Source organism: Coffea eugenioides, chromosome 11 (genome assembly GCF_003713205.1).
Source record: "Coffea eugenioides isolate CCC68of chromosome 11, Ceug_1.0, whole genome shotgun sequence".
Taxonomy (NCBI): domain Eukaryota; kingdom Viridiplantae; phylum Streptophyta; class Magnoliopsida; order Gentianales; family Rubiaceae; genus Coffea; species Coffea eugenioides.
The window spans coordinates 34,698,412-34,718,789 of NC_040045.1; the positions used below are offsets into that span (position 1 = coordinate 34,698,412).

Genomic DNA, 20,378 nt, shown 5'->3' on the forward strand with positions numbered 1-20,378 from the left:
ATACCTAGCTTTACAATCTTTCTTAGGTATATATGCAATGTTATCACATAACTCTCCTACCATTTTTAACTATCTATACAACCTCCTGCAGTTTTAGACAAAGTGAAAGTTTAACTAGAAAGTAGCCTTTGTAATGTTGTTAGTTGAAATGTCAACAAAACATTTACTTGAGTACTAAAAAAAGAGGTTCCATAAATCCACAAGGGGAATACAAATATATGCAAAATTATGGGGAGCTAGGTGAATATTTATGTGAAACGATAGGGGGTTAAGTGGATATTAAAATTTCATAAGACGTGTTTCCGTTTTAACATAAAACCATAAGCTAATCTCCCTTTCTTCACCTCGTTGCTCAAATTTCATCCATCCTCTGCTAGGAAAAAGAATTTTAAAAAAAAAACTATAACGGAAATATGGATATAAGCAAAATTGCATAAGCTTAAGTGAATATTTATGCAAAACAATAGTGGTTAAGTGGATGCTATAAATTCATGATATGTGATTTTGGAGAGTGAGTTGCTTTACATCCAATTTTTTACTTTATACCAAATTATAGAGAAATTATGTGGATATTTGAAATATTAGAAAAGTCACTGGCAATATGCAACCCTACATGAGCTTTATACTGAGTTTGCTTGGGCTTGTGCAAAGCTGGAAAATTGGAATTGGATCCTCTCCATGACCCTTCTCTCTTTAATATCCCTCAAAAAAACTAGTTCCGAGAGTTCAGTTTGCGTGGTTCGAATCAAAGGAGATGGTGACGCATTGAGATCGGACATGAATAAAGTTCAGGACATGAAGAGGTCCTCCATTGGTCACATTCTGATTTGGGAGAGACTGGAGCTGTTGTTTAGGAATCGAAGATGATGTTGAAATTGATAACGTTTCCGCCCCAGCCTTGGTTGGTTACATCAGAGAAGAAGCCATCTCCTCCCTCCCTCCCTCAGGAAAGTCTATTTCACTTGCACAAAACTACTAAGCTTGGTCGGTTGAATAGCAAAACAATTCGAACGCCTTTCTTTTTCACATACGCAACAACGAATATGGCCCAGGCCAACGTCACATCCAAAGAAGGAACCAAAACTTATATTTGAATTTTGAAACCATGGCTGGACCGGCCGGTTTGCAATCCACGGTCTGCGGTTTGACTGTTCAGACTATAAATCGGCTTCGATTCATATTTTTAGTTGATTGAAATTAAAACCAGTGAGAACCGTATGAAATGGTTCATACCATTGAACTAACTTTTTTTTTTGTTTCGTTCATTAAATTGAAAAAGAAGAAAAAAAGATTGGGTTCTCCTCAATCTTAAAGGCTAATCACTAAGTGTCATATCCACTTACCCTCTTATCAAGTTTTCATCTCTACTCTCCAATTTTCTTACTTTCTCCAAGCTCCAAGTTTCTTTTTTTCTTTTAATTTAATAAATTTGCAATCTAAGTCACAAAAACATAGTTTAAAGTCAAAGTGTCTAATTCCTAACGACATGAATTTTGTTTAATTTCAGAATATTGTGGTATTTTTTGGGTAGGGTTTAAGATTATTTTTTACAATTGAGATGAAATTTATTTTTTTGAACTTATCATTTAAAAAATTGATTTGTGAAAGTCCAAGTTCTTTAAAAATATTAAACTTTTTATTAGATGAAGTCTTGAATTAGTTCATTGGATATCTTATTTTGTGGACACATATTTATATAATCTATTTTTAAAAAAAAAAAAATTCATTGAGTTGGAGTTGAATCGGTCCGAGTGATTGAATCGTGATTCAAACACCTCATTGGTTCAATTAATGGTCCGAGTTTAGAAACATATTGTCTTTGAACAAGAGCCACAGTCAAAGGCTGAAGTTGGTTTACGCCAGCATATTGTATACTTTAATAGACTTAACTCTAGTTGAGCAACACAGAATTTAAGAGTCTAGCCATAGAGGAAACTTCCTTTATTTCTGCTTTAAAACCCCGCAGTTGTTATCACAATTGGGAGGTGATATTCAATACCGAAAGTTTGGAAGAGTAACCCAATTGGAAAGAAGGATAAAAAAAGCTTTAATTCTTGTTGAACGTCACATCCAAAGAAGGAACCAAAGCTTATATTTGAACGAGAGCCACAGTCAAACGCTGAAATTGGTTCACGCTAACATATTATATACTTTAAATCTAGTTCTGCAACGCGGAGTTTAAAATTATCCAACCATGGCGGAAACTGCCTCTCTTTCCCTTTTGAAACCCCGCAGTTGTTATCACAATTGGGAGGTGATATTCAATGCTGAAAATTTGGAAGAGTAACCCAATTGGAAACAAAGATTGATTAAAAAAGAAAAAGCTATAATTATTGTTGCAACCTTCTATCTGAGTAAAAAAATTTTTTTTTTTTTTTTAGCATACTTAGTTTTGAGATGATGGTGCGTGTGGCCCAGGAGTCAGCTGGCTGGTTTATCTTCTACTAGATGAAATTAGATATGCCTTTAGATGATGAAACTTGAGGGACCAATCTCAGTTAACCTTGGTCAATAAACATTTACAAGGGCTGTTGAGCAAAATTGGTTATATAATATGTACCGGATAGGATGTCGGTCCTGGACAATTTGACAATTATACCAACAATTTTTTTTTTCTCTATCCAAAACTTTGCTTGCAACAATGTCAAACACAGGGAATGACCAGTTTGATCTTAAAGTTGTTAAAGCTCGTAGGCTAATTGAATTCCTACAGGACGACCTGAATTGGCTGATGCAAGACCAGAGATCCATTGATCAATTTTTTGGTTTTAACAAGACGAAAATGATATCCCTTTGCAAAGATCTTACATTCCTGATGTCTTTCCTGGAAAGGGTTCAAGAAACTTCCGTTGGTGACCGTCCAACTGTTGCAGGTTTGCTCTATGAGATTACTCCTTTGGTTGATGAACTATTAGATGAGGTTTACTCTTATATACACGATAAAAATCAAACCATAAAAATTGCTGGCTTCTTTCAGCGCTTTAACATCAGATCAACAAAAGAGGTCGCCTCCCTCCTGTTGGGTTTGGGCTCCGTTTTCAAATATATATTTAGAATTTTGATTTTTTTTCCTAAGATGGTCTGCCTCCAATTATATAGAAATCGGACCGCCTTCCTTCTGCTGGTTTCGCTCGATCTATTCATCTCTTTTCTCAAATGTATTTATAGAAATTTGCCTCGGTATTCTTGGATGGGCTTCCTCCAATATTCTAGAGAATTCCTTCAGAGTGCTGAGATGGGCGTCCTCCAATCTGTTATACATTTCGCTCAGAATTCTGGGAGGCACTCCCTCCAAGATTATAACCCTCAGCATGCTCTTTTCGTTATTAAGCTTCAGCTTTGGCTCTTTCTATTCCTCTTGGTTTTCGCTTTCATTTTGATTTCCGTGATGACCTTCCACCGATATTCTAGGATGATTGGTAATTTGTTGAAGAAGGTCAAGTCTGTGGAGAAAGAGGTTTTGGTTACTTTCAACTGCAATGGTGCCATTGATAGAGCTGGAAAGCCTTCTGTTAAAATTTCATTGATACACAACCCCAGTTCTGTTATCAAGGAAAAGATAGTGGTTGGACTTCATGAGGAGGCAAGAGAACTGCTACACAAGCTTATTGGTGGGAGAAAGCAATTGGAAGTGATTTGTATCACTGGGATGGGAGGAATCGGTAAGACAACTTTGGCATGTAGATTGTATGATGATCCATCTGTTGTTAATCATTTTCATTTGCGTGCATGGACATCAGTTTCTCAGTTCTGTGAAAAGAGAGAGTTATTCTCTAATATTTTAAGTTCCATCTTGAATGAAAGTGATCCAATATTTTCCATGAGTGATGAGCACATGGGAGAGAAGTTGTATAAGTGCCTAAAGGGAAACAGATATTTGATTGTGGTAGATGACATTTGGGATATTGAAGCGTGGCATGAGATAAAGGTATGTTTTCCAGAGGATGACAATTGTAGCAGAATTTTGATGACTACTCGAAATGAGGATGTGGCTTCAAAAGTTAGAATTAGTAGTAGTCCCCCTCACCGTTTGAGGTTTTTAACTCATGATGAAAGTTGGGACCTTTTCAAGCAGAAGGTATTTCCTGATAAGAGCTTCCCTGCTGAGTTGGTTGAAATAGGGAATCAAATCGTTGCAGACTGTAAGGGCCTGCCTCTTGCAATTGTTGTTATCGGTGGACTTCTTGTGAAGGAGGTCAAGACACAAGAATGGTGGAGACAGGTTGCTCAAAATATAGGATCTGCTATTAGTAATGGCCCAGAGAATATCATGGATATACTAGCATTGAGTTACGAACACTTGCCACCTTCACTGAAATCTTGTTTTCTTTATGCTGGATCATTTCCTGAAGATTATGAAATCCCTGTGAAGAGGTTGATAAGGTCTTGGATTGCTGAAGGGTTTATTCAGCACACTGATGAACAGCAGTTGGAGGATGTGTTACCTGAAGAAGGAAAAAAAAATAAGAAGTTGGAAGATACGGCAGAGGATAATCTGGTAGATCTCATCAGTAGGAGCCTTCTCATAGTCGAAAAGAAAAGACCTGATGGTGGAATAAAGTCTTGTCGTATGCATGATCTGTTGAGAGATTTATGCCACAGGAGGGTTAAGGAAAAGAAGTTTCTGCAGCCCATTTGCAAGTGTAGACAAAATGGTGCTCACAATCCTCGTACATTTTCTGATTGTCAATATTTCCACTTCTATAATTCTCATTTTGTCAATGAAGGCATAGTGTTTAACAAAGATACATTGCCAGTATATAAACTTCTTAAAACACTGGATATGAGGCATATCAATCTAGATTCATTTCCTGAGATGGTAGCACGGTTACTTCATTTGAAGTACTTGGCACTTCGGGTTGACCGCATTGAGAAGTTACCGCAATCAATATTTGAACTCTGGAGGCTTGAGACTTTCATCCTGAATGGAGATAAAGGGGGAAGAGTTGCCTTAACTACTGACATTCTGAAGATGGTGAACTTGAGACATTTTCAAATTTCACAAGAATTGGTACTTCAACAATTTTGGAGGGCATTATCACGGGAGTTACACATGAGCTCTGAAAAGGGGCCGGCCCTTCTTCCACTCATACTGGGCAAGTTGCAGACCATTTCTGAGCTGTGTTCTCTAAATTCTGTAGAAAACTTGCTTGCAAGCACTCCCAACCTCAGAAAATTAGGATTTCGTTTTACATTATCTAAGAGAAATGAGTCCTTTTCATTTCCCAATCTTTCTGGTTTGAATCAGCTTGAGGCACTGAAATTTGAATATCAAACTTTGGGCATGGTGCCTCTAGGCATTCCTCATCCCGAGATGTTCCCTCCAAGTTTGAAGAAGATGACACTAATAGGTAGTCATTTGAACTGGAAAGAAATGGCAATTATAGGGGAGCTACCTAACTTGGAGGTTCTCAAGATAAAAGACAATTTCTTCAGCGGACCATTGTGGGAAACAAGCGATGATGGTTTTGGCAGCCTCAAGTTTTTGAAACTCTCGCATTTGGATCTTCAAAACTGGATTTCCTATAGTGGTCATTTCCCTAGGCTAGAGTGGTTAGTGATAAATGGATGTCTAGATTTGGAGGTTATTCCATCTGAGATGGGAGAGATCCCTACACTGCAGAAAATCGAGGTGTATCGATCGTCTAACTCAGCAGTGGAATCAGCAGGACAAATCCAAGAATCACAGAGGTGCTTCGGTAATGATGATTTCAAGGTCTTTATATACCAGCATTTTCAAGAGTTCTAGTCTGGAGGGTTTCCTAGATTTAGTTACATGTATATATCATGCAGAGCCTCTTATGTATTGGCAGTATTTTTTGTCTTTTTCCTTTTTCCAGATGTGTAGTAACCTGATTCACAGTGTTTCTTACAATAAGAAGTGATTCTGATTCATCTGACTATTACTTGACTTCTCATTATCAATCTATACTGCTGGTTGTAGCTGGTGCTTTTGCTCACAGTTTATCACAGGCAGTCTATCAGTCCGTGATATGATTTCTCCAAGCCCAATACTGCCCCTGGTCACATTTTTGTTGTTATCCGGATAGAGTTTAATTGAAGGCAAAAGCTCTTCTGCAGGCATCAAGAATCATGATATTAAATTTTTGAACAAATGTAAATGGCATGCAGATCAGATTAAAAAGATTGCCGTACTTCATTTTTTAAATTTATTAATGCATGCCAATTGGATGATCAAGAAGTTTATACATGGATCATTTGTTTTATGATTGCTGATGCTTACTGTACAGGCTTTACTGTTTTAGTAGTGAAATAGCTAGAGATGGAGATCTCATCCTTTACTTCCAATGTGGTTATCTGCTCATATCATATTTTGGTTCTTTTTTATTTCATAAAATCTAGAAGTTAGAATAATTCAACAATTACATATAGGCGCAATTGGCACCTAGATGGGCTCTTGTTTCTCTCTCACTGCATGTAGATGGTATAACAAAACTACTACTTATGGAAATATCTTGCTTCACACATAACAAAAAGAAAGAAAAAGAGAATAATGTGAAGGATTTTGCATCATCGCACAGAATTAGACTTGTGTTACACATTTGCTTGAAACATGTAAAGTTAACGTACAGTAAAACAGAATATAACAAGAACATTTTGCCAAAAGATCATGGTAAATCTTAAAAAATTATATATAGACAGGATCAAAGTAAATCAGGAGTAAATTCACCAACTTATGGGTACTTAATCTTTTTTCAAGTTACGTTTAGAGAAATTCACCTCTACATTACCATGTATTTAACTTCCACTGTCTTTGAATATACTAAGTATTTGAATACCTCGTATAGGCAAAATTAACCTTAACTTGAGATATTGTCATGGCCTAATTCCTTAGGATGATGTGTTTTCTCATTACTAGGATTGATGTTTAAGTTCAACCTACAAGGCAAATGTCATCAAGATGAAATAGTCTTACAAGGAAATATTCAAGTTACATGTGCATTATAACCTCAAAAATCTATAAAAATTCAGTTAGCAGCCATAAAAAATGGACTAATTTATGATGATTAGGTACTATGTAATTATCCATGGCCCCATTGTGGACGAAAGTTCAACCACTCAGCAGATTGTTATTACTTCTTCAAAGAAGCGAATTAACAAAGGAAGAAGAAAAGTCAATTTTGATTAGATTTCCAATCTCCATGAATGCAAAAATATGGCCTGAATGAGAAGACAACTATTTCATTCCAACACTTGCTTAAAGAAACTAGTCATCTCAACTCCACCACTGAAGTCAGATGGATGAAGCTAAGATTCTTGTGGACTTGCTACTTGAGGACCTTGAATTGGCACTGAGAGATAACTCATATTCGGTCCTTTCTGGAGAGAGTCCAATGGTGATTTCACTCTATGAAGATCTCAAAATCATAAAATCTTTTCTGGAAAGAATTCAACATGCCCCCATTGATCAAAAGCAACTCCAATCTTTCTTTGTCACAGAGATTAGAGATGTGGTCTTGAAGATGTTGGTGGATGTTGACTCTTATATCGTCAATACTTTCACAAAGAATGAAGGAAATTTTGGAACGGAGATTGGCAGTCTCTTTCAGCTTTCACCTGAGCTTTCCTTTCGAGCAAAACAGATTGACTTGTACAAGAAAGAGATTTTGGAAATTCACAATGATGCCTTAATTGGTCCCTCTGTGACAACAATCAAAGATGTTGGAGAAGTTTCATTGAAAACCAGGAGCAGAACTCTCAGCTTTCTAATGGAAGAAAAGATGGTAGGCTTTCAGGATGAGGCAACTGCACTACTGGACAGGCTTACTGGCGGGGAACAGATGCAGCTTGAAGTGATTTCCATTGTTGGGATGGGAGGAATTGGCAAGACAAAATTGGCAAAAAGATTGTACACTGATCCAGTTGTTGTTCATCACTTCCATGTACGTGGATGGGCAACCACTAGTGATAGTGGTCTACTTGAGGTAAACAATATATTGCAGGACATCTTAAGTTGCATTATCAATGCCAAAGAAAACGTAAATAAAATGACTTACAAGCAAATGGAAGAGAAGTTAATGAACTGTTTAAAGGGGAAGAGATATTTGATTGTGATTGATGGTTTAAGGAACTGGGATCCATTTTCTCTGAGGGGCTTTGGTAGATTCTTCCCAAATGATTGTGCTGGTAGTAAAATTTTGTTGACTAGCAGGACCAAAGAAGTAGTTTTGAGATTGAACCCAAGCAGCCCCCTTCATTTTTTGCGCTATTTAAGCCATAGTGAGAGTTGGAGATTATTTGAGAGTAAAGTATTTACCAATACGAGATGTCCCCTTGAGTTGATGGAAGTAGGAAAGGAAATTCTTTCAAAGTGCTGTGGACTCCCACTTTCAATTGTTGTTTTAGCTGGAGTTCTACAGAAAGATATCTCGCGAGAGTGGTGGATGCATATTGCTGAAGATATGACTTCAGCTGTTGGGGGTGAAGAAGAACAACTCATGCATATTTTAGCCATTGGTTATGAGCACTTGCCTGACTGGTTGAAACCATGCTTTCTTCATCTAGGATCATTTCCTAAAGGCTATGAAATCCCTGTCAAGAAATTAGTCCGGTCATGGACTGCTGGGAGATTCATAAAGCATAATGGAGAAAAGAAAACGGAAGATGTAGCAGACGATTATCTGTCGTATCTAGTTGACAGAAGTCTAGTTATAGTTTCCAAGAGAAGATCCAATGGTGGGATAAAGACTTGCTATATCCATGATTTCTTGTGGGATTTATGTCTGAAGAAAGCTAAGGATAACATGCTTCTGAGGCCAATTTGTATTTATGAACAAACTTCTCTTTTCTCAACTGCTCAGTTAACTTTTCTTCTCTACCATGCTCAAGGTGTACCAGATCTAGATCCACCTTATCATTTCTTTGATTCTCTGAAAGACTTGAGGATAAGTTTTCCTAAGACGGAATCATTAGTGACAAAACTTCTCATAGTGTTGGATTTAGAAAACATCATCCTACAAGTCTTTCCTCTAGAGATATTAGTGATGGTTCATTTGAAGTACTTGTCACTTAATATTCCTTCCCTGAGGAAGCTTCCACTCCTGTGTAACTTTTGGAACCTGGAAACCTTCATTCTTGTCACAGAAAAGGGGGCAACGGTCACCTTACCACATGACATTTGGAAAATGGTAAACCTAAGGCATTTGCACATTTCAGGGGAGCTGGAATTTGAAAGAGCCTGTTCAAGTTCTTCAAGTCCCTTTATGCTGGACAATCTGCAAACCATTTCTCAGTTATGTCCTTCAAGTTGTATCAAGGATATATTGGCAAAGATGCCCAATCTAGTAAACTTAGGATGCAATCTATCTTTTTCAAACACTGCTAAAGATTTTCTGTTCCCTGATCTTTCCATTTTAAAACTACTGGAAACATTAAAATTTGATATTCAAACATGGGGAACACTACAGTTCTGTTACAGTAGTCCTCAACCAACTTCATTTCCTCCAAGCTTGAAGAAGCTGACTCTGATAGGTAGTCTGGATTGGAAAGAGATGTCAACCATTGGGAGGTTGCCAAACTTAGAAGTTCTAAAAGTGAAAAACAATTTCTTCAATGGACAGCAATGGGAAACTAGTGATGAGGGGTTTCATCATCTCAAATTCTTGAAACTTTCACATACAAATCTTCAACGCTGGTTTGCCTCGAGTAGCAGCTTCCCTTGCCTCGAGCACTTGGTGCTGCATAGATGTCTAGTACTGGAGGAAATACCACCTAGCATTGGAGATATCCAAACTCTGCAGATGATTGAGGTCAGTCATTCATCACCAGCTGCAGCAGATTCTGTTTGGCAAATTCAAGAATCACAGAAGTATATGGGTAATTTTGAACTCAAGGTCTTTACTCAACCCCTCTGTGAAGTGGAATAGAGGGATCTTTCAGTCTTTGATGTCTGAGCATTTATGGAAATAGAAAAGAATTTTCAGAAAGTTTGAAATGGCTTCTTAGGTTTCAATCATTCGCTGCATAAATTGTTATTAGGGGTGTGATATGATATTTAAAGTTCAGCAATTCCAGTTTTGGTTTCATTTTAATGACAGGAATTGAATCAAACTGTTGTCAACATTTTGCCTGGTTTCTCAGCTCTGCAAGTTTTGGTCTTACTTCGACCAATGCCATCTGCCAATAGCATGTAAATAAATAACTACAATTTTCAGCTGCTGTTAAAATTTTTTGTACGGTGTTTCTCCATGTGTTCATTCCCTCATGATTCTTGTAAAAAAATTTCATAATTGTTAAACCAAGTTTATTAGTTTAGAAGGTACCGTATATATTTTTTTAGCATTTCATTCTCAAGCAAAGTTTTCAGTTGCTTTCTTGTTTTAATAACATCTATACTATTTCTAATCCATTCCAAATTAGAAGGAAGAACACAATTGAGTCATGTAAGGGGCTAAAGGGAAAATTTTATCCAACTCATATGAATGCACTATCCTACCTTCTACGGATTTTTTCATCAATAGGTGCTGGATTTTTAACATTCGACCGATAGGCCAAAGACAAGTTGGTTTGTCTCATCATTAATTTATTGGGTTTAATTTGTTTCTTACTCACCGAATCGTGGGGTGTAAGTAGGATACTTTTTGTTGGTATATTCAATTGACAAAGTTGAAGAGCATCTTGTTCCAATGGTTCAACAAAGCGCCATATATTATCACATTCCTAGTTTCCTCCATTGAAAGAGGGAAAACGGAGGCAAAACTTTGGGAAGCAAAGGTGCAAAAAGATAGTTTTTTTGGGGGGTAAAATACATTTTATCTCCTTGTGATTTGGTGACTTTTCACATAATCTCCCTATAGTTTTAAAATCTGTACATAATCTCTTATAATTTGGATAAAAGTGTCAAAATAACGGAAATGATTCTCTGTAACGAAATCCAAGAAAATGTCGAGATTACCTTTGTTTAAACTAAAATGGTTGAAGTGACTAAAATATATAAATATAATATATATGACACTTTAACCCTTTTATAATTTTATAGTTTATCACATAACTCTCTTATAGTTTAGTGTTTTACTATATAATTCTCTTATAATTTTCAAAATATATACATAACCATAACCTCTTATGGTTAATAAAATATTTTCAACTTTATATAGGAGTACTTTTGATATTTTAGTTGATTTCATTATGAAATGTAAATTCTGTCACTTTAACGTTTTAGTTCAAACTATGAGAATGTTGTATATAGCTATTGAAATCACAGGAGAATTAAGTGGAAAAGTGCTAAACCACATGGAGGTAAATGGAAGTAAAGTGTGATTTACCTTTTTTTTTTTTTTTGGATAACTCTCTCACGTTGTTCCATAATATTACTTAGGAACGGGAGGCAAAACATTTCACGGGCTACTCTGCATTGTGCTAGGCCAAGGATAGGTTTAGAGTCCAAACTGTAGGATTAGACATCTTTGGGTACTGGGCAATAACACAGCTATACCTTCTTTAAACGGAGCAATGTGATTAATGGGCTCAATATGCATAGTGAGATTAAGACATGAGGAAAAGGGTACTTGGGTCGGGAATAAGGAAGTATTATACATCATGGTAACATGGTCCTTAGGAATTATACATTTTATCATCATTGCCATTACTTAGCCCTTAAATTAGCTTTTTTTTTTTTGTGAAAATATAAGGGTAGATTAATAGTAATTAGTAACCCTCTTGTATAAAAGTTTTTTTCACTTTATATAAAAGCATAAGAGCGTTATATGGCTATTTTAAAATCTTTGAGTGGATTATGTGGCATTATGCAAAATCACAAGGGGATTACATGTAATTCACCTTTGAAAAATTGTCTAGCCATGCATGGGAGTCAAACTTAAACTTAGTGTGTGTTTGATAAAACTAAAATATGAAATCTAAATTCTAAAATCTAAAGTCTAAAATCTAAATTTGTTAAACAATTAAATTGTTAAATATTAAAATCCTAACATTTAAGCATATTTTGCATTAAATGATAAGTAAATAATTTTTTACTTATTTTTTTGGAGTAAGTCTTGCCTAGGTAATTGAAATCTACTTAATTAATTAACACGTTCTATTTTTTGTTATCAAATACGTTTGTACATGTTACGGTCTAAACTTACTAAATTTAAGTACTGAATTATGTTATCAAATAGAGCTTTAATCTAGTTTGATTATCTCAAAACTACAAAATTGTAGTCAACGCAACTGCTTATGATAACTTGGTCTCATGTAATTGCCCTAATATATCACACTAATTAGGTGGTTCAATCGACCTTGATTGCTTCTCGGAGTGCATTTCGTCAATGCTTACCCAGTCACGAAAGCCTCCAGGCTCCAACCACTCGGTAGACTAGTTATCTTCTGTCGCATTTGAATTAAAGACAAAATTAATAAACAAGTATTTATTAGCCTAAACCGAACGCTTGATTCTGTTATGGATCGGGTTTGCTTGTAGACTATCCTGGAATCAGTAGAGATGGTCTACTAGAAAGCCCGGTCAAAATCATCCATAAAAGGCCGCCTCAAATGAAACAAGTCAAGAAGTACCTCAGTGATCAACCAAAACAAAAAATTGTTACGACATTTGAGAATAGAGAGAGATGGATGAAGCTCACACAGTTGTAGAGTTTCTACTTGAGGATCTTGAATTGATGTTGGAAAAGGCTAGTTCCCCATGTTCAATGCCTGTCAAAGAAAATCAAGTTATGATTTCTCTCTTTGAGAATCTCAAAATCATAAAATCCTTCCTGGAAAGAACAAGAGAATCCCCCTTTGACCAAAGGCAACTCCACTTTTTCTTGGTTACAGAGATTAGAGAAGTGCTCTTGAAGATACTACAATCCGTGGACCCTTATGAAATCAATGCTCTCACGAAGAATGGTGGAATCTCTGGAATGGAGACTGGTAGTTTGTTCAAGAGTTATCCAGAGCTTGCTCTTCAAGCAAAACAGATTGAATTATTCAAGAACGTGATCTTGGAAATTCCTCATGATGCCTTGAGGTCTTCCATGGAATCCAATGAAGTGGCAGAAGTTTCAGGTGAAGTTTCATCAATAACCAAGAGCAGCAGTTCCATTCAGTTGGAGGAAGACAAGATGGTAGGTTTTGATGATGAAGCAATCACACTGCTGGACAGGCTTACAGGGGATCAGAAACAACTGGAAGTGATTTCCCTTGTTGGGATGGCAGGAATTGGGAAGACGACTTTGGCTAAAAGATTGTACAATGATCCACGAGTTGTTTATCACTTCCATGTTCGCGGATGGGCTTGTCTAGCAGAAGGACAGAAGGTAAAGAATGTGCTTTATAACCTATTAAGTTCAGTTATCCTTGACAATGCCTCTCTGCATAAAATGACTAATCAGGAAATGGGAGATAAATTATACGAGTATTTAAAAGGGAAGAGATACTTTATTGTCCTTGATGCTATATGGGGTTCATTCATTTGGAATTCATGGTTGAAACAGTATCTTCCAGATGATAATACTGGTAGCAAAATTCTTGTTACTTGTCGTATGCAAAATGTGGTTATAGAAATAAGTGCTCCTGTTTCCATCCATAATTTGCAGTTTCTTGGTCAGATTGAAAGTTGGAATTTATTTGTGAGTAAAGTTTTTGCTCACAATGAAAGCTGTCCTAGAGAGCTAATGGAATTAGGTAGTGAAATTGTTGGAAGAAGCAAGGGACTGCCCCTTGCAATTGTAGTTTTGGCTGGAGTAGCAAAGAAAGATAAGACGCCAGAGTGGTGGACTTATATTGTCCAAAATATTGGTTCATGTATACATGGTGAAGAGGGACAGTTCATAGATATTTTAGCATCAAGTTATGAGCACTTGCCTAATCACCTAAAATCCTGCTTTCTTCATATTGCATCATTTCCACAAAACTATGAAATCCCTGTGAAGAAGTTAGTGTGGTCGTGGATTGCAGAGGGATTTATAAAGGACACTAGAGAAGAGAAACTAGAAGATGTGGCGGAGGATTATCTGAGAGATCTTGTTGATAGAAGTTTAGTTGTTGTATCCAAGAGAAGGTCCAATGGTGGCATAAAGACGTGCTATATCCATGATCTGTTGAGATATTTATGTTTCAAGAAAGGCAAAGATAGCAAATTGTTGTGGCCAATTTGCAGATATCGACAGCTCTCTCTTTTCTCGCCTTCCCATCCTACCTTGTATAACTACTTTTTTGCATGTGCTGCAGAAAATAAATTGATCCATTGCCGCAAGAAGCAAGAGCCAACTTCTGAATGCTTCCATTCTTACAGTTTCCACCATGTCCAGTCAAATCATGTCAATATCACCCACTTGAGTATATATCTTGATGAACAAAAGTCCCTTGTATATAAGCTTCTCAGAGTGTTGGATTTAGAGTACATCATCCTAGAAAACTTCCCCATGGAGATACTGCAGCTAGTTCACCTAAAGTACTTGGCACTCCGGATTTTTTGCCTCAGATATCTATCCCTGCTGTCAAACTTTTGGAACTTAGAAACTTTCATTCTTTGTACTGAAAAAGCAAGTGTGACTTTGCAACAAGATATTTGGAAGCTGGTAAAACTAAGGCACTTGCATATCTCAAGTGAGCTGGAATTTGAAGATGCTGGTTTGAGCTCCTCAAGTCCCTTGATGTTGTATAATCTGCAAACAATTTCCGAAGTATGTCCTTCAGGTGGTTCTTTCCAGAACATATTGGCGAGAATGCCAAATCTTATAAGGATGGGATTGCATCTAACTTTGTCAAACAATGCCAAAGATTTTGAGTTCCCTGATCTTTCTAGTCTAAATTCGTTAAAGAGGTTAAAATTTGAGTATCAAACTTTAGGTGTGATAAAATTCTGCCTTCCTCAGCCAAGTAAATTTCCTCCTAACCTGAAGAAGCTGACTCTAGTAGGTAGTCACTTAGATTGGAAAGAAATGTCAGTCATTGCAATGCTACCAAACTTGGAGATTCTGCAAATAAAGGACAATTTCTTTAGTGGACCACTATGGGAAGGAAGCGACAAGGAATTTTGTCATCTCAAGTTCTTGAAACTTTCACACATAAATCTTCAACAGTGGATTGCCTCAAGTAGCAGCTTCCCTTGCCTCGAGCAATTGGTGCTTAATGGATGTCTAGATCTGGAGGAAATTCCATCCAGCTTTAGAGAGAACTGTACACTGGACAGAATTGAGGTGTATCGTTCATCACAGTCTGCATTAGATTCGGCTAGGCAAATTCGAGAATCACAGAAATACATGGGGAATGACAAATTGAAGGTCATCATTCACCCGTACTTCAAAGAAAACTAGAGAAACTTTCTAGTTAAAGATGTTCTCATCCAAGCATCGTAAGTTAGCAAGCAGAAGTGCATTGCATTTCATTTCGACAGCCATCTTTCTTTTGATGTATGACATTTAAAAGTTCAGCTTTCAGCTATTTGAATGGAAGAGTCATCAACTTGTTATCTGGCTTCTCAATCAGCTCTACTGGATCCTCCTCAATGCGTCAAGATCTTTTGATGTCGTGAGCCAACTACATTTAAACATCCATCAGTTGTTGCCGAAGTCTCTTGCTCAATTCATAGCATGTTCATCACCTCATGATCATTTCCCAATATGTAATTCAGAAAACTGAATCCAAAACCTTGGTAGTTTCACTTCTTTGTTATTCTGCTTTTTGTCTATACCATTTTTTGATTTGCTTCATTTAATTCTTTATCTTATTTCAATTTATCTTGTCTAACATGCCAAGAGCATAAAATCATACCAATTTAAGAAAAGGACAAAAATAACAAAGTTCGAAGGCTAACTCAGCACGTACCTGTATCGATATTCATCGATACTCCTAAAGAAATCCATGCTATGTCTAGTAGCTTTGGTCTTAGTTTGTTCTTCTGAATTTTACCTTTAATGCAACAGCTTTCCAGGCTGCTCCAGTTCTGATCATTCATATGATGTCTTTCTCGACTACTTAGAAGGAGAATTGTGGCTCCATCTAGTCCAAGTGGAAGAGTAGTGAATCTTAAAAAAATCTGAGGTTCTTTCATGCTTTACAAGAATTCATAAGTCAATGAATTATTCACATATGTTATCTTATTCATATCTCCTGTTTTTTAGTCTTCTAAACTGCAAGCCTTAGCTAGACAACGTGTGCTACACTAGCTCATGTAGTGGAAAGTAGAAACCACTATCATCAGCCGTGAGTTGCAGAAGTTTAGCCAACTTTCTGCATCCAGAAGTAAAAACAGAAGAATCGGAGTGTTAAACTGCAGAATTTTAAGGAAATATAAGCACTATAGAGCTGATAAATGAAATCACTGAAACATATAATTGTGTCATATAAAATAGCAGGAAAAAACAATTGTAATAAGACACATTAAACTTGTCTGAATAATTGGCCAATTTGTTTTCAGATTATTTATATTATAACTGGTGGTTTAAAAATATATCAACCACACTAACCATTCAGAGAAGTTTGTAATTTTTCTGGCTATGAGATGTGATCCGTGCTCGACAATGTGAACTGATATTCATAAGATTTCTCCAAATTGACATACATTTTGTATGTGCAATCAGGATTATTTTTCTAACAGGTTCTGCTTATGGCTTCTATGATACTTGCAGTTCAACTGCAAACAGAGAAAGGATCACTTTTCCTGTTGTTTTTAATGTATTCTGGAATAGTTGACAGAGGCTACCTATTGAGTTGAGAAAGTCATGGAATAATCTTTTCCAAATTACCTAGCACGTAGAGTAGGATTAATATCTTAGGATTAATCAATCCCTTACATCTTATTCTGTAAGTACAACCGGGAAGATTAATATGATCAGATGGACTAGTCTTACAAGGAAACTTACCAAAGTCAAACATGTACCATAATTAACCAAAAGTAAGTTAGCATTTATTAAGAATTCATCTCAGAGTATAAACTGATTGTCCCCTTGCTTAAATATAGTGATTGGTTTGTGGTAATTTTCCATGATCTGATGGCTGTCCAATCAGTCATTTTAGCTTCAAGAAGAAATCTTGTTGCATTTTAGCATCTGAAGTAGCAGGCCATTGGGTTTTTCTCATAACAGACTTAGTACAAAAATACCTAAATCAGAGTAACAATTTGCCCTTGCCCAATTATTTAAAGGACAATGCTACAGTGCCTATAGTTATGGTAACGATATTAGAGAAACCTACTATTACAGGTTTCTATTACCTTTAGTGACAGATCCAATTTTTTAGCGACTTTTGAAATATTATATTAAAATAATTAATATTAAATTTAGTAAGTTTTTAATTAAAACAAGTAAATTTATGCCTGAAAGATAAGTTTTTGTCAGAAATAAAAATTTACACTTTGAGTAATTTAATTTACTTATTTTTTGACGAAAATTACTTATTTTTTAATTAAACTTACTAATACTACAAGTAAAAAATGTTCATATTTAAGTAAAAAAATTACCAGTTTCTAAAAACGGTTTTGGGTTCTGAAACACTTTCGGATATCATCTTGTCAAAGTCATCTCCCTTCTTATTACTTAGTTCTCAGTTCCAACATACGATTGAAGGCAAAGATTTCCACTTTGGTCCACACTTTCTCTTGGTTACAAGCGAATAAATTTTCCCACTTCAAATTTTCATCTTCAGATCCCACTTTCCCTCTATCCTTTCTCATCGATAGATTGTTTTTGGGTGCTGCCAAATGCAGACACAACAAAAGGGTTTTTCGACGGTGGTAGCCAATCAAAGATAGCAGTGACGAGGTTAGCCCATCATGTCCTCTTGAAATCGTTTGATTATATTGCTGTAATTTATTTATATTTCATTTGTTTTGTTTGTCAAGATTTTCTTGCGAAATCAAGGCTGAGAATTTGAAGATTTTATTGCAATTTTGGGGCTGAAAATGTCCACTGAAACATCTAGCCTTGATTTGGTTGTAGTTTGGATTGTCTACTGGTAAAACATGCTTAATAGCCATATGAAGCATCTAGGACTTGACTAGACGTTTAAGTTAAATGTGATTAATTTGTGAATGCATATAAGATGTTTGGTGAAATGTCAAAGAGAAATCTGTGTGTTATGATTGCTACTCTGTGCTCTTCAGCAGCCAGAGATGAGACCAGCTCTTAAAGAAACACTTAAAAATAGGATAACACCTAAATAGGATTCCACCTAAATAGGATAACACTTAAAAATAAGAAAGTAAGTTTTCTATCTAAAATAATAAGTTAACAGTAAAAAATTAGTAACTTTTATACTTCAAAAGGTAAGTTGGAATAAATATTAAACTTACTTTTTAAATAGATAAATTACTACTTTATTTTCCAAACTTACTTTTTAGAGAGTAAGCTTAATTCAAGTAATAGTAAGTTTTTATACATAAATATTAACTCTTGATAAAGTAATAGTAAGATGATAAAGTTTTAATAAATTTACATCTGAGACACAAGAAATAATAAGAGTTAAGGCCTAAACAAAATGAGAAATAATATAATAATAAAAATGACAAAATTAGTATAACAAAATTAATATAAGAAAATCAGTATGATCTTGATTTTTTTCCTTGGGAGATTGTTCATAAGAATAGGATCCAATAATTATAAATGAAAATCACATGCATGTATAATCTATTGTATAATTTAAATTATATTTAGTTCACCTATAAAATGGTTCTAAAATAATTAGTACACTATGATAAATGTTATTTTAACAACAAAATTTTTTTTTTACTAAAAGTCGGAAATATCCATGACATATGTATGAGGGATATTTTACCATTTTTGTATCTCACATCCAATCATTAAAGTTAATTTGAGAAAAACTATTTTTGACAATCGAATTATTGTGAATTTAACCAACAAGTTGAGATTTTTTAAACAATAAAAGTGAAATATTTTGGGAACTTAGTTGTTTATTTTCCCGTAATAAAAAATTTAAAATATGACAAATTATTCTTACATATTTTATAAGGTCATATGCAAAAAAAAAAAGTTTTCATAGTATATTTAAAATGCTTCGAACATATAACATTTATAAATGATACGTACAATTGTAAGTTTCTTTAAGTAAAATAGTAAATTTATGCCACAAACTATTAAGTTTTGATGATTAACCAAATTTACTAATCTATCAACAATATTTACTATTAATCTATAAAAACTTACTATTACTTGAACTAAACTTACCCTCCAAAAACTAAGTTTCAGATATAGAGTAATATTTTACTTCATAAAAAACAAAGTTAGTTCCATATTTATTCAAGTTTACTTTTTGAGACATAAAAGTTACTAATATATCGAGTTAACTTACTATTCTTTATGGAAAACTTACTAACCACCATTTTAGGTACTATTTCATTTAGATGACCAGTACAACAGGTCATCAAATGGTCGCTAAAAGTATTTTTACCTGTTATATCAGGTAAAAATAGTTTCGTTACCATAACTATCGTTACTTCAGACTTTTCCTTATTTAAAACTATGCTTCCTTTTATCTTGGAACATTTCCTCAAAACCATGAAATCCCTGTGAAGAAATTAATCAGATCGTGGATAGCAAAGGGATTTACCTTGTCTAATGAAGAAAAGAAAGTGGAAAATGCAGAAGAAGGTTATTTGAAAGATCTTGTTGACGGAACTCTAGTGATCTGCTATTTTTACAAGCGCACATAGCCATCATGGAATATTCTAAGGGTCGAACCAGGATGAGTCAATTTTTTCTACTTTAATTATTTTAGAAAATAATAAAATTCAAATTCAAATATACCTAAAATTATATATAAATAATCATGGCAAATTAAATAGAGTTGAGAAAACACTTGACAAAAAATTAAGGTTTCAGATTTTGATCCAGAGTTTTAATTAATTATCCAATTATTTTTCTTAATATGGCAAGAATGTATCACACATAGATATTTTAAATTATCTCTCCATACATCTAAATTGTGCTCAATTAAATCTCACATCTCTCTTGAGATCATAAGTATTTAATTAAATCCTTTAAGATCTTATGTGATTTAATTACGCCATACAAATCCTAACCTACTCTCATTATTACGCTAAGTATGTTTATTTATTTAGTACACGATTGTATATCTCTTCTCAGTTCAATACAATTCTTAAAAGCACGTGTGTGGTGGCTAAATACAAGCATGTAATTAAAATAAAACAGATAAATCAAGACAAAAGTAAAGAATTTAACTAAAATAATTAACCAATACTCTTTCACAAAATCCTAACCCTAGTAACAGAGTAGTTTAACATAAACATGATATAAATCAAGAATTCAAGAAAAGAAATACAATTTAGAAAATAAAGTAAGAAAAACTTCTCAATTTTTGATTCTCTAGTCCCCGCGTTGATTGCTCATTGATTCCGACTTACGTTCTCTTGATCTTGATCTCTCTAACATACTTTCTCGTCT

General features: G+C 35.0%; 3 protein-coding genes across 3 annotated transcripts; all 3 read left to right on the plus strand.

Moving 5' to 3' along the window:
• Positions 1–2,641: 2,641 nt before the first annotated feature.
• Positions 2,642–5,885, plus strand: LOC113752378 (putative late blight resistance protein homolog R1A-10). Its single transcript, XM_027296492.1, has 3 exons — positions 2,642–2,920; positions 3,227–5,716; positions 5,841–5,885. The coding sequence occupies exons 1-3, from the start codon at positions 2,642–2,644 to the stop codon at positions 5,883–5,885; spliced, it is 2,814 nt and encodes a 937-aa protein (XP_027152293.1).
• Positions 5,886–7,259: 1,374 nt separating this feature from the next.
• LOC113752379 (putative late blight resistance protein homolog R1B-17) lies at positions 7,260–9,887 on the plus strand. Its single transcript, XM_027296493.1, has one exon. It carries the CDS (start codon positions 7,260–7,262, stop codon positions 9,885–9,887), a length of 2,628 nt encoding a protein of 875 aa, XP_027152294.1.
• A 2,697-nt stretch (positions 9,888–12,584) lies between these two features.
• On the plus strand, positions 12,585–15,275 carry LOC113752380 (putative late blight resistance protein homolog R1B-8). The gene has a single exon (XM_027296494.1). It carries the CDS (start codon positions 12,585–12,587, stop codon positions 15,273–15,275), a length of 2,691 nt encoding a protein of 896 aa, XP_027152295.1.
• Positions 15,276–20,378: the final 5,103 nt, after the last annotated feature.

Excerpts from the sequence above, each read along its gene's own strand:
- LOC113752378 (XM_027296492.1), top strand. The coding sequence starts at position 2,642 with ATGTCAAACACAGGGAATGACCAGTTTGATCTTAAAGTTGTTAAAGCT. Across the intron at positions 2,921-3,226 it reads TTGATGAACTATTAGATGAG|AGTGCTGAGATGGGCGTCCT; the intron begins GTTTACTCTTAT and ends GAATTCCTTCAG. Across the intron at positions 5,717-5,840 it reads TCGGTAATGATGATTTCAAG|ATGTGTAGTAACCTGATTCA; the intron begins GTCTTTATATAC and ends TCCTTTTTCCAG.
- LOC113752379 (XM_027296493.1), top strand. The coding sequence starts at position 7,260 with ATGGATGAAGCTAAGATTCTTGTGGACTTGCTACTTGAGGACCTTGAA.
- LOC113752380 (XM_027296494.1), top strand. The coding sequence starts at position 12,585 with ATGGATGAAGCTCACACAGTTGTAGAGTTTCTACTTGAGGATCTTGAA.